General features: G+C 54.3%; 1 protein-coding gene across 1 annotated transcript in view; it reads left to right on the forward strand.

Moving 5' to 3' along the window:
* Positions 1-12796, forward strand: part of PTPRF (protein tyrosine phosphatase receptor type F) — a gene marked incomplete at its 3' end in the record, with an annotated part of 74294 nt that overhangs the window by 40973 nt on the left and 20525 nt on the right. Inside the window, exons 6-11 of the mRNA XM_080691733.1 lie at positions 538-807; positions 2899-3480; positions 3679-3815; positions 4157-4301; positions 8975-9280; positions 9838-10031. Coding sequence (XP_080547859.1) covers positions 538-807; positions 2899-3480; positions 3679-3815; positions 4157-4301; positions 8975-9280; positions 9838-10031 — 1634 coding nt within the window. The remainder of the gene's footprint in view (positions 1-537; positions 808-2898; positions 3481-3678; positions 3816-4156; positions 4302-8974; positions 9281-9837; positions 10032-12796) is intronic.

Genomic DNA, 12796 nt, shown 5'->3' on the forward strand with positions numbered 1-12796 from the left:
GGGTTTACCTTGAGCACAGCCACAGCCTGGAGGTGGAGGTAGTGATTCCAGAGAAGATGGTGTTAATCCCAGACTGACTAGCCCTCTGCCCCGCCCCAGCCATGCTCTGAGGACCCTCACCCCAGGGCCTGGAATTCTCTCTTGGTGCCCAGCTTGTCTCTCCGGGGACATATGGGAGGTGGGTCAGAAGCAAGCAGTGATGGTCCCTGGAGACAGATGGGTTGTAGACCTGACTGGTCCCTGTGTGACCCTGGGCAGACAAGACTTGTCTGGCCTCTGTTTCCCAGGTTATAACATGGGGATTTGGTTGTGAGACTCACCAGGACGTCGTGTTCCAGATGGTTCCTGAGTGCAGGGATTGCTTCTAACCCTGAAGCCGGGTGGGGGTTGCAAGCCAGGGCCCAGGAATGCCACCCTCCTATTTCTGAGTGTGGGCTTGGCTCTGACAAGAGGGACTTCCTGGATGAGGGGCCCCTGCCCTTCTAGCCGCCCTGGTGTCCTGCCGGCCTATGAGTGCCTCTCTCCCTCCTCCTGCAGTGCGTCGTGTGGCTCCTCGTTTCTCCATCCCTCCCAGCAGCCAGGAGGTGATGCCAGGCGGCAGCGTGAACCTGACGTGTGTTGCGGTGGGTGCGCCCATGCCTTATGTCAAGTGGATGATGGGGGCCGAGGAGCTCACCAAGGAGGATGAGATGCCAGTGGGCCGCAACGTGCTGGAGCTCAGCAATGTTGTGCGCTCCGCCAACTACACCTGTGTGGCCATCTCCTCCCTGGGCATGATCGAGGCCACGGCCCAGGTCACAGTGAAAGGTGAGTGCAACAGGTACCATGTGGCTGGTGCTCTGTCCTCTTTCCGAGGGCAACACCTGTGGCCAGTGAACGTGAGCTGGCTGCTATGGGCACAGGCCAGGCTTGGGGCAGCGTTACCCTCTTCTGGGCCCTTGGAAGGAGGGAGCGATTTCTACTATTCATGGCCTTAACGAGAATAGCTAGTTTGTATCCTCTTCCTGGGTAGCAGATACCATGCTAAAAGCACAGTGTATTTTGCTTCATTTTGGGGTTACTCTGGGAGATAGATGCTTTTATTATCCCCATTTTACCAGTGAGGAATTCAAGGCACAGAGAGGCTATAATGTCATTTGCCCAAAGCTAAACAGAAGGAGATAACAGAGCAAGTTCTGGGACTCTGGTTGTCTTTATCAACAGTCCATGCCCCTAGCCTCTTTTTTTTTTTTTTTTTTTACTACCAAACATGGATGGAGTAGTCTCCTAGCAAGAATAATGAGATGAAACACTATTGGGGGGTCCTCTGGCGCCCCCATCATATATATAACACATATAGCAGATTCCTCCTCTGAGCTCCCTCCTTCCTTTCTTTTTTTTTTTCTTTTTTGCAATACTAAGGATAGAACCCAGGGATATTCTGCCTTCGCGCTACACCCCTAGCCCTATATTTTTTCTTTATTTTGGAACAGGGTCTCACCGAGTTGCAAAGGGCCTCACTAAGTAGTTGAGGCTGTGCGCAAACTGCAATCTTCCTGTCTCAGCCTCCCAAATGCTGGGATTACAAGTGTGCGCCACCACGCCTGGCTCCTGTTTCCTTTCTTGACTGCCTCTGATCCATCTTCTATTCTGCAACTTGAATGCTTTTTTTTTGGGGGGGGGTACTGGGGTTACTGGAAACCCTTCTACCTCTGGGCTACACTCCCAGACCTATTTTATACTTTTTATTTGGAAACAGGGTCTCTTAAGCCAGCGCGGCTGGCTTCGAACCTGTGCAATCCTCCTGTCTCCACCTCCCAAGTGCAGGAATTACAAGCATGCGCCACCATGCCCAGCTTGAATGATCTTTTAAAGATATAAACCAGTATCATGTCATCCCCTTTCCCTCTTTTTGTCCTGCAGTTCCTGGGATTGGACCCAGATCCTTGTGCATGCTAAGCAAATGTTTTATCACTGAGCTATACCCCCAGTCCCATGTCACTCCCTCTTGAGAAAGAGAGAGACAGCTTTCAGTAGCTCCTATTGCTCTTAGGATAGAGATCAGGATTCCCCAGGGCCCGCAGGTCACCACCTCAGCATTACCAGCCGCACAGCCTGTGCTCAGCTGCCTCATTCCCTGCCTTGTTCTTTCTGTCTCTGGCCTGTCCCCCACCCAGGGCTCAGTCCTATGAGGTTTTCTGCCTGTTCCTCATCACTTCAGCTAAGGAGATTCCGTGGGTTCTGCCAGGTCTCAGCACTCTCTTCCTGCTCCTTCTACGAGATTATTATCAGCTCATTTGCTGATTTCCTTTCATTTGAGTGTAAAATCCATGTGAGTAGGGATGTGACTGTGCAGCATTGTGAACACACTGCAGTGCTTGGCACTTACTGGGTGCTCCAGAATGATTCACTGAGTGACTGTGGGTGTGGACCTGGGGATTCTCCCTTCAGTCTGAAGCAAGCATGGGGACAGTAGCCCTGTCACTCTGAGCTCCAAGGCCAGTTCTTTACAGCCTGCCCCCACCTCTGTCACATATACTTACCCCTAGGTGGGCGCAGGTGAACTTCAAGGGCAAATCTCTGCTACCTAGTAGGGGTGCTTTGAAGCCACATCCCCACTAGGTCTGTTCATTGGGTGAATTGTATGGGCCATTGCGAGGCTCCAGAGTGTGAGACCCAGGCGTAACCTATCACATACTGAATGACCCAAGGTCCCTGGGAGTGCCAACAGGCCCAGCTGCTGCCCCCCGGGTGCTCTGAGAGACCACCATGAGCTTTACAAGTCAATCTTCAAGGTGAACTTCGGCTGTCAGCCACTCCGGTGGCGGATGCACCAGGTGTTCTTTGATGATGCCTGAGGGTAGGATCAGGTCCTGGGGTCATAACTTCAGGTAGCCTGAGTCTTCCACTTGTCCCCAGCTCTGCCAAAGCCTCCGATTGATCTTGTGGTGACAGAGACAACCGCCACCAGTGTCACCTTGACCTGGGACTCTGGGAACTCGGAGCCTGTATCCTACTATGGCATCCAGTACCGAGCGGCCGGCACAGAAGGCCCCTTCCAGGAGGTGGATGGTGTGGCCACCACCCGCTACAGCATAGGGGGCCTCAGCCCTTTCTCAGAATACGCGTTCCGCGTGCTGGCAGTGAACAGCATCGGGCGAGGGCCGCCCAGTGAGGCCGTGCGGGCGCGCACAGGCGAGCAGGCACCGTCCAGCCCTCCACGCCGTGTGCAGGCCCGCATGCTGAGTGCCAGCACCATGCTGGTGCAGTGGGAGCCTCCCGAGGAGCCCAACGGCCTGGTGCGCGGATACCGTGTCTACTATACTCCGGACTCCCGCCGGCCCCTAAGTGCCTGGCACAAACACAACACGGACGCTGGACTCCTCACCACGGTGGGCAGCCTGCTGCCTGGCATCACCTACAGCCTGCGCGTGCTGGCCTTTACTGCTGTAGGTGACGGCCCACCCAGCCCCACCATCCAGGTCAAGACGCAGCAGGGAGGTAGGTGGGCATATCTGCTGGCCAGACAGGCTGCAGCAGAGAAGGGGTGGTGAGGCTGTGGCACAGCCCCTCCCCTCCCCCGGGCAGCAGGGTCAGGGAGGATGGGGGCAGGGTATGGGAGTGAGGCTTCCTTTCCCTGGCCCCCTGCCCATGGTAGGGTATATGGCAGGGCTGATGGTGCTGGGGTGGGTGTTGCAGTACCTGCCCAGCCCGCGGACTTCCAGGCAGAGGCCGAGTCAGACACCAGGATCCAGCTCTCGTGGCTGCTGCCCCCGCAGGAGCGAATCATCAAGTATGAGCTGGTGTACTGGGCAGCGGAGGATGAGGGCCAGCAGGTGAGCTGCGAGGCTGGGCGGGAGGAAGGGCTTCCTGGTCCTTTAATCTGCTGGGCTCACCTGGGCAGGCTTCCGTGGATTCCGTGGCTTGTTTGTGCACAGGCTTCAGGGTTTCTCACTGGCACTTTAGCTCCTGTGACTCTGTGGTTCTGAAGTCTCTGCCACCCCTGGGCTTTGGGTCTACATTTTGGTTTCCTGTACTCTGTGGCTCCCGTGACACTAGCCTAGCCCTGAAGTTTCCTTGGTGTTGAGCCAGTCCTAGAGCTACGGTGGGTGTGTGGAGAGCAGCCTGGGTGGGGACAGGCCTCTGGCCAGCCAGTGAGTGCCCCCTGCTCTTTCAGCACAAGGTGACCTTCGACCCCACCTCCTCCTACACTCTGGAGGACCTGAAGCCTGACACATTGTACCGCTTCCAGCTGGCCGCCCGCTCAGATATGGGGGTGGGTGTCTTCACCCCCACCATAGAGGCCCGCACAGCACAGTCCAGTAAGTGTCTCCTGGGGCCCTTACTCGTCACCTCTGGGCTTGGACACACACACACCCTCCCCCTCAGCCAGATGGGTGGGCAGGTCTGCCGGGTCCAGGATTTAACTCCAGTCTAGGCTCTGAGTCTGGACCCCAAGAAAGGGCAGGTAAGTGCCCCTTAGTCTGTGTCCAGGCAGCGGCTGCCCTCCCTCCCAACCTTCTGACCCTCCCTCCCCCAGTCCCAGCCTACCCAGGTAAGTTCTGTGTCTGGGACTCATCTCTGTTCGCCATTCCCCTCACGCTGGGTCACACGGTGGCTTGGTGGGCCCAGCATGTCCTGGACCTGCCTTGGCGGCTGTCTTCCGTCCCCATAGCCCCACGTCTCATGTCCCCCTTCACCTCCATCTCCTTCCTCATACCCCGCCTGTGAGTCATGTAGTATCTCTGAGCCACTGCATTTGGGGACAGGTCTGTGAGAATGTGATTGTGTGACAGAGTATGCTCCACGTCTGTATGTGGGACCGTGTCATTTGTGTGACAGCTGTGTTGCATTCTGTGATACTCTTCTGCCTGTATGAGATTCTGACAGCTACTCTGTATGTGGTACCACCTGCAGGCATTCATGACCACGCGTCTGTGATCATGCAATCACATGGGCCGCTGTCTCTGAGGAACAGCTTTGTGACTGGCTGGGTGGCACCATGGCACTGAGCTGGTAACCACACGTGTCAGCTATAACGTGTCTGAAGACCATGTGGTGCAGGTGGGACCATGTGCCCACAGCGGATGACGTCCAGGCTGCATGTGACCGTTTGTTCATGGATTCATTCTAGAAGCACGTTATGATGCTAGGGGCCAGGCCCATAAGCAGTGCAGGGCTGACAGCTTGACCAGAGAACACAGCCTCTGCTTGTGGGGACCCTACAGTTGAGTGGGCAGATAGAGAGTATGCCTTTAGTTACCCAGGTCAGCTTTTAATTACATAAAGTGAGGTGGAGAGACAAACTGTGGAGACATGATGGACAAGAACCCCCTCTATTGAGGGTCAGAGAGCTGATTGAAGTGACACTTCACTAAAACTTACAAGAAGGATGGGAGCCAAGTGGGTAAAGGAGCTAGAGCGGGGGACACGGTGGCCTTGGGCAGAGAGTCTGCAGGCCCACAGCCAGGAATTTTGGGAGGGCACATCATCAGAGGTGAGTAGCAGGCTAGTGAGCGTGGTGGTGCTCACCTGTTATCCCAGTACTTGGGAAGCCAAGACAGGAGGATCACAGGTTCAAGGCCAGACTGGGCAACTTATTAAATGCTGTTTCAAAATAAAAAGGGCTGCTGGGCATGATGCCACATGCTTGTAATCCTAGTACTTGGGAGATTGAGACAGGAGGATCACGGGTTTGCAGCCAACCTCAACTGCTCAGTGAGGCCTTCTGCAACTTAGAGACCCTGTTTCAGAATAAAAAACTAGGGCTGGGGGTGTAGCTTGGAGGTAGAATTCCCCTGGGTTCAGTCCTCACTACCACAAAACAAATATATAAAAAGGGCTGAAGACGTAACTAGAGGTAGAATATCCCTGGGTTCAATCTCTAATACCAAAAAAAGAAAAAATGAGAAGTGGGCCAGTGTGGCCAGAGCAGCCCCCAGAGCCTTAGCAGTCAGGGCCTAGGGCCAGAGGGTAGGCTCTGGCTCCGGGGGTGGACGGGGCCAGCCAGAGGAAGCAGGAGACAACTTAGGCTTGGCAGTAGCCTAGGCAAAGGATGGTTGCTCAGACGAGGTGGTGGTGGATTTGAAAGTTCTTCTGGAAGCCAGCTGGCCAGGATTTGGTGATGAACTGGGAATGGGGCCCAAGTGAGAGAAGCAGTAGTGTGTCCTGTTGCTCGTGTGTGAGGCCCAGGAGGAGAGTACCACCCCAGATAGGACGTGAATGGAAGCAGGTGTGAGGACCAAGCCTCATCCAGACACCCAAGTCCACGGGTGCTCTGTGCCCTCCAAGTGGAAGAAGGTGACAAGGCCTGGGCTGGAGGAGGAGAGAATACCTAGGAGCAAGGAATCTTATGGAGGTTGAAAGAAGAGGAAGTTGTGTGTGGGGGGGTTATTTTTATAGTACTGGGAATTGAACTCAAGGGCATTCTGCCTCTGAGCTATACCTTCAGCCCATTTATATTTTGGTGTAAAACAGGGTCTCACTATAGAGTCATGCTTTGTTGCAAGAGACTACTCTTGAACCTGCACTCCTCCTCTCCCAGCCTCACAAATACAGGGATTACAGGCATGCGCCACCTCACCCTGCTTGAATAGGCAGTTTTGAGAGGTGGGCCAGAAGCTGCTGTGGAGTGGTTGGGGGATGAGGAGCATGAGCCTTCTGCAAGTAGGGCAGCAAGCTCAGGTGTTGGTAAGAAATTCAGTTGCGAGGATGACAGTGGTAGCTGGAGGGGGCTTTAGCACTGAGGGTGGGACTTTTGTTTCATTTTTGTTTTGGTAATAGTACTGAGGATCAAACCCAAGTGCATTCTACCTCTCAGCTATACCCTCAACCCTTTTTATTTTAAAATAAGGTCTAACAATAAGTTACTGCATACTAGTCTCGAACCTGTGATCCCCGTGTCTCAGCCTCTCAGGTACTAAGATTACAGGCATGGGCCACTGTGCCTGATTGAGGATGGGTTTTTCTGTGAGCAGAGGGTACTGGGGATTGAACCCAGGGGCACTCTGCCTCTGAGCTACACAGCCAGCCCTATTTTTTTTTTTTTTTTTAATTTTGAAACCAGGTCTCACTAAGATGCTGAAGCTGTCCACAAACCTAGGATCCTCTTGTCTCCGCTTCCCAAATATTGAAATTATAGCTGTACAACACCACCTACTGGGTTTTTCTTTGAAGATGGGAAAAATGCTATTGGGAAAGAGTCAGTAGGACAAAATAAGAAGCATGAAGGGGACTGGAGCAGTGATGGGATAGTTTTGCCTTGAAGACGGTAGCAGAACTCCTCATCTCTCCCTATTCTTTTTTTTTTTTTTTTTTCCTTCTGGGAATTGAACCCAGAGGCATTCCACCTCTATGCTATATCCCCCCCCCGCCCTATTTTTTTTTATTTTTATTTTTTTTCAGTACTAGAGGTGGAACCCAGGGGCATTCTACCTTCGAGCTATACTCTCAGCGCTATTTTTTATTTTTTATTTTTTTTTAAACAGGGTCTTATTTAGTTGCAAAGGGCTGCAGTAAGTAGCTAAGGCTATCTGGAAACCTGTGGTCCTCCTGTCTCAGCCTCCCAAATGCTGGGATTGTAAGCCTGTGCCACCATGCCTGGCTTTTTTTTTTTAAGCCTAGTATTACTAGGTTCATGAGAGTCTCATTGCTTGCTGAGGCTGTCCTGGAACCTGCAATCCTATAGAACTGGGATTAAAGGCTTGTGCCACTGTACCCGGCATGACTCCCCATTTTTGTGAGAGAACCAGTGTAAATGCAGGTGGGCGGTGGGTTTGGTAACAGAAAATGGAGGGAAAGCTTGGTTTTTCTCTGCACAGTAGGAGACAGGGTCATGTGCTGGGAAGCCAAAGAAGCTGGAGGTTGGTGAGTCGAGGAGGTCAGTTGTATCTCGTGAAAAGTGGCCAAGTGGGCTGGGTAGAGAATGGATGCCTGTGGGCAGCCTTCCCGGAGAGCTGGCTTTTCTTACCTGTCTCAGTGCTGGCTCAAAGAAGGCAGAGAATTGGCACTCATTCAATGGGGAATTGGCCAGGCACAGAGATGGGAAGATGAGGTGAGAGAATTTGGGATAGTGATGAGAAAGTGATGAGACGGTGGACTTTGGAGCTGAAGCTGAATATCAAGGGCAGTAAGTATGGAGTTGGTAGGATGGTCCCAAGTGGTAGCAGCTGAGCTGGGATAAGAGGTGGGTTTGCAGGGGAAGGTGGGAGCCAGTTTTGGAGGGAGGGTCATGCCCAATAGTGGCAGTGTACAGGGCACGGCCATGCAGGGGAGAGAAAAGCACTAGAGAGGAAGAGCTCTGGGACCAGAGAAAGAGCTGCCAAAGTCCCCCAGGCAGGGGGCGATGGCAGAACTGGTGATGGAGAGGAAGCCCCTGCACTGGCAGCAGTATCCCCAGTAGACAGAGTTTGGGAATGTAACTTGGCACAAAGAGAACATACTCCTTCCTTCTGACACCTCCCATCCACCCGGGACCTGTTGAGTGAGAGCATCTCTGTTGGGTACTTTTCCTCCAAAGACCACTGACCATCAGTCTCCATGGTTACCTGTGGCACAGGCACAGAGATCTCTCCCAGAGGTCAGGGCAGCCTTATACCAAAAGAGACTTGGGGCCACTTGTCCTCAGAAGAAAAGTATATTCTTACCCTGATGTGTGTGTATCTGATACTGTGTATGTTTTGTGTGAGATGGCATATGTAGGAGACAGATGCTATTACAGTTCCATATGTGTGTGTGAGACTCTGTGTGTGTGTGTGTGTGTGTGTGTGTGTGTGTGTGTAAGAAGAAAGGGAGGGAGAAGAGAGAGCCCATAGTTCAGAGGGAGTCGGGCTGTCCCAGTGTGACTGGTGGCAGCCTGCCTAGAGGGACCACGTGATGGCCATTTCAGCACTTGGGGTAGCCTACAGGGTGAGTCTTCAGTCCACCGTGACTTGGTCGCCGTGCCTGTGATCCCCACCCTCCATCTGCCTGCTTTCCCCCCATTTGTCTCCCCTAGCCCCCTCCGCCCCTCCCCAGAAGGTGACATGTGTGAGCACAGGCTCCACCACGGTCCGGGTAAGTTGGGTCCCACCACCGGCCGACAGCCGCAACGGCATTATCACCCAGTACTCCGTGGCTTATGAGGCGGTGGACGGCGAGGACCGCGGGCGGCATGTGGTGGATGGCATCAGCCGTGAGCATTCCAGCTGGGACCTGGTGGGCCTGGAGAAGTGGACCGAGTACCGGGTGTGGGTGCGGGCGCACACAGACGTGGGCCCTGGCCCCGAGAGCAGCCCAGTGCTGGTGCGCACCGACGAGGACGGTAGGTGGTGGCGGCAGGAGGAGGGGCGGGGCGGGGCACACTGCCTCAGACACCACCCACCACGCACCCAGGGTCTTTCCTCTGCAAGCTCAGGAGACCCATTAGACCCATTGTCTGGTCTGAACTTACTGGCCCTCATCAGGGAGGTTATAGGGAGCCCAAGCCCTGGCTATTTTCCAGGGCAGCCATGGCCTTAAAAGAAGAGAAGATCTGAGAGGTGCAAAAGACTCGAGTAATCCACAGAACTCCACCTTGAGTGGACATTGGCATAATATGGGGGCCCAGGAAGAGTTGGGACAGGTTGTGCCAACTTTCAGGTGGTCGAAGGCCTGGTGCCTCAACTCCACCTGTTCTAAGGTGGCCCTTCCAGAAGGGTTGCAGGACTGGTCCTGGGCTCTTCCCAGGGCAGGTAGAGGACTCCTCCCTGGACAGATAGTCCACAGAAGCTGCATCAGGGCCTGTCCTGGGATGCAGAGGCAAGGCCCTAGGGTTTGCCCTGCCCCTCTGAGCCTGGGTCAGTACACTAAGCCTGACTTCCCTCTCTACCTGGCCCCCAGTGCCTAGCGGGCCACCGAGGAAGGTGGAGGTGGAGCCGCTGAACTCCACGGCCGTGCATGTCTCCTGGAAGCTGCCTGTCCCCAACAAGCAGCACGGCCAGATTCGAGGCTACCAGGTCACCTATGTGCGACTAGAGAATGGCGAGCCCCGAGGCCCACCTGTCATCCAGGACGTCATGCTGGCCGAGGCCCAGGTGCGCCATCGGGTGGTGATGGGTGGAAGGGTGCACAGAGACCTCCATGCACTGCTTCCTGTTTGGAGCCCAGATATGCTCCGCTCCCCTGACTGCTCGCGGAGGTGCTGTGACTGCTGTCGCTGGTCATACCAGGGGTGCCCCGCTGCGGCAGTGGTGGAGGCACCAGGGTCAAGAGGCAAGGGCTAGGAGCCAAGGATACTCCCTCTTCAGTACTGGGGCTGCCCAAGCTCTGCCAGCCCCATCTGGCCTGGTAGCAGTTCCAGCCTGGCAGGAGTCTTTGTGGACTGACCACCAGAACTCATGGTGAGGGGCTGTCTCCACAGACCCCAGGATGCAGCCTTTGCAGGGTGCGGGAAGCACGGTCAGTGTGGTGGTCGGACTGGGCCTTCTAGATGCACTTTCCTCCCAGGAAGCACCTCAGTAGGTATCTCTTCCCATAGCCAGAGGTCGCAGGGAACTCCTAGACTCTTTCCCCACCCGCTTTGGCCGTAGGCCAGTGGCCATGGCAGAGCTCTGAATGGCCATGCTGAGTGCTCCTTGACCCCCAGCCCCAGATTTTTATCTGCTGGGCTAGGCCTGCCAGCCAGCCTCACACTTCCCACTGTGAGTTGCTGTCTTCCTGAGAGTGGTGTTCTGACCCTGAGCGTGGGGTGAGGTCCCTGGGGTATTCTGAGCACTGGTTTGCTCTTCAGATGAAGAATATGGAGTACTGAGAGGTTTTCTGAATAGCCAGAATTACCCGACAAGTAGGCAGCTGAGCTTGGATTAGAAAAAAGTTGTCAGGCCACTGGGAAAGGGCTGGGATTGCTCTGTAAGCCCCTTCTCAAAGTACCTTGCTCAAGCCGGGCGTGGTGGTGCACACTTGTAATCCCAGTACTTGGGAGGCTGAGACAGGAGGATTGCAGGTTTGCAGCCAGCACTCAGTTATTTAGGGGAGCCCTCTGAAACTTAGACCCTGTTTTAAAAAAAAAAAATAGGGCTGGGATGTAGCTCAGAGGTAGAATGCCCTTGGGTTCCATCCCTCGTCCTGCCAAGAAAAAAAAAGTACTTTGCTCAAGAGTCAAACACTGCCGGCCCTGGTGGTGCATGCCTGTAATCCCAACTAGTCAGGACACTGAGGCAGAAGGATCTCAAGTTTGAGTCCAGCCCCAGCAACTTAGTGAGACCCTGTCTCAAATTGAAAAGGGCTGGGGATGTAGCTCAGTAATAGAACTTTTTTTTTTTTTTTTTTTTTTTTTTTTTTTTTTTTTGTGGTACTGGGGTTCCTGGAAGCCCTTCTTCCTCCGGGCTACCCTCCCAGACCTATTTTATATTTTTGAAACAGGGTCTCTTACGCCAGCACGGCTGGCTTCGAACCTGCGCGATCCTCCTGTCTCCGCCTCCCAAGCACGGGGATTACAAGCGTGCGCCACCACGCCCGGCCTTGTAATAGAACATTTGCCTAGCATGCTCGAGGCCCTGGGTTCAATTCCTAGTGCTGGGCTGAAAAAAAGTCAAAAGTACCTGTTGTGTTTTTCCCATCCAAAATCGGAATGGGGTTAGGGGCTGGTGCTGAGCCTGGATTCCCTCCCTGTCTAGCTTCTCACCTCTTCTGTGGGCTCTTCTGAGGGGTGGGCTCACCCTCACAGACAAACTGGAGCCTTTACTCCTCCAGCTGGGTTTATTTCTCAGAAGCAAAATTCTTTTCTGCCCAGAGGGTACCCTCTTCCTCTCAGCCTGCCCTGTGAAGAGAGACCAGGGTGGGGTGGAGTCTGGGGAAGGTGGGTGTCTGTACCCGCCTGCGTTCCTGGGGCAGGTTGAGAGCTCCCCATGGAGTCTCAGCAGACACACCCACCCAGAAACATCTTGAGAATGGGCTCCTTCCACCTCCCATCCTAGGGGCCAGTGCCACAGCTACCACCAGTAGGGTTCCAGGAAAGACACTTCCAATGCCCCTTTTTGGTCCCAAGGACTTCCCTAGGAAGCTGGGCCAAAAATCAGGGACACTGCTTTCTTAGCCTTGTGTGCTTGAGGGGTAGTACACCCAAGCCTGGACTCTCGGGAGGCCACTGAAGACAGGGCCTGCCTCGCAGCCTCCCAGGGATTGGGTCATTTTGCTCCACGGCAGTGGGAGAGCAGATGGGGCCTGGTCCCCAGCCTGGCCACAGGGCCCAGCTGTCCCCACACTTCCCTGGCAAGGACACCACAGCCTTTCATTGTCCACCCAAGAGCACCATCTGTTCAGCCAAGCCCCCATCAGTTCAGAGTCCCATGTCGTCAGTACCTGCCACCCCTAAGTATGTAGCCAGACCCATCTCCTACGTTGGCACTGCACTAACTGTCAGGTGTATTCCTGTTTCTTTTTGTCTTTCTTAAAAATTCCTTTTCTTGTGCTGAGAGTCAAACCCAGGGCCTTGAGAATGATAGGCAAGTGCTTTACCGCTGAGCAACATCCCCAGCCCCAGGCTTGTTGCTATTTCTGAAGGTGTGACTCCATCTCCCTGTCTCCTTTTGTCCCTTCCCCAGGGTCTCTCTTTTTCCTCCACACTGCTGGTTTTGTCTAGCTCAGCCTCTTCTCTTTCCCCTCTCCTTCCCACCTCCCCTGCCACTCTTCCAATTTCTTCCTCGCCTCTTCCTCCAAGTTGTTTGGGCCTCTCTATCTTTGCCTTCTCCCTCCCTCCCCTCTCTCTCTTTCTCTGACACACGTGAGAGGTATGTGGGAAACCCATGCCTAGGCCTGGCCAAACTGCTCACATCACCCCCAAGCAGGGTGATCAAACAGA

Source organism: Muscardinus avellanarius (genome assembly GCF_963383645.1).
Source record: "Muscardinus avellanarius genome assembly, chromosome: 3".
NCBI lineage: Eukaryota > Metazoa > Chordata > Mammalia > Rodentia > Gliridae > Muscardinus > Muscardinus avellanarius.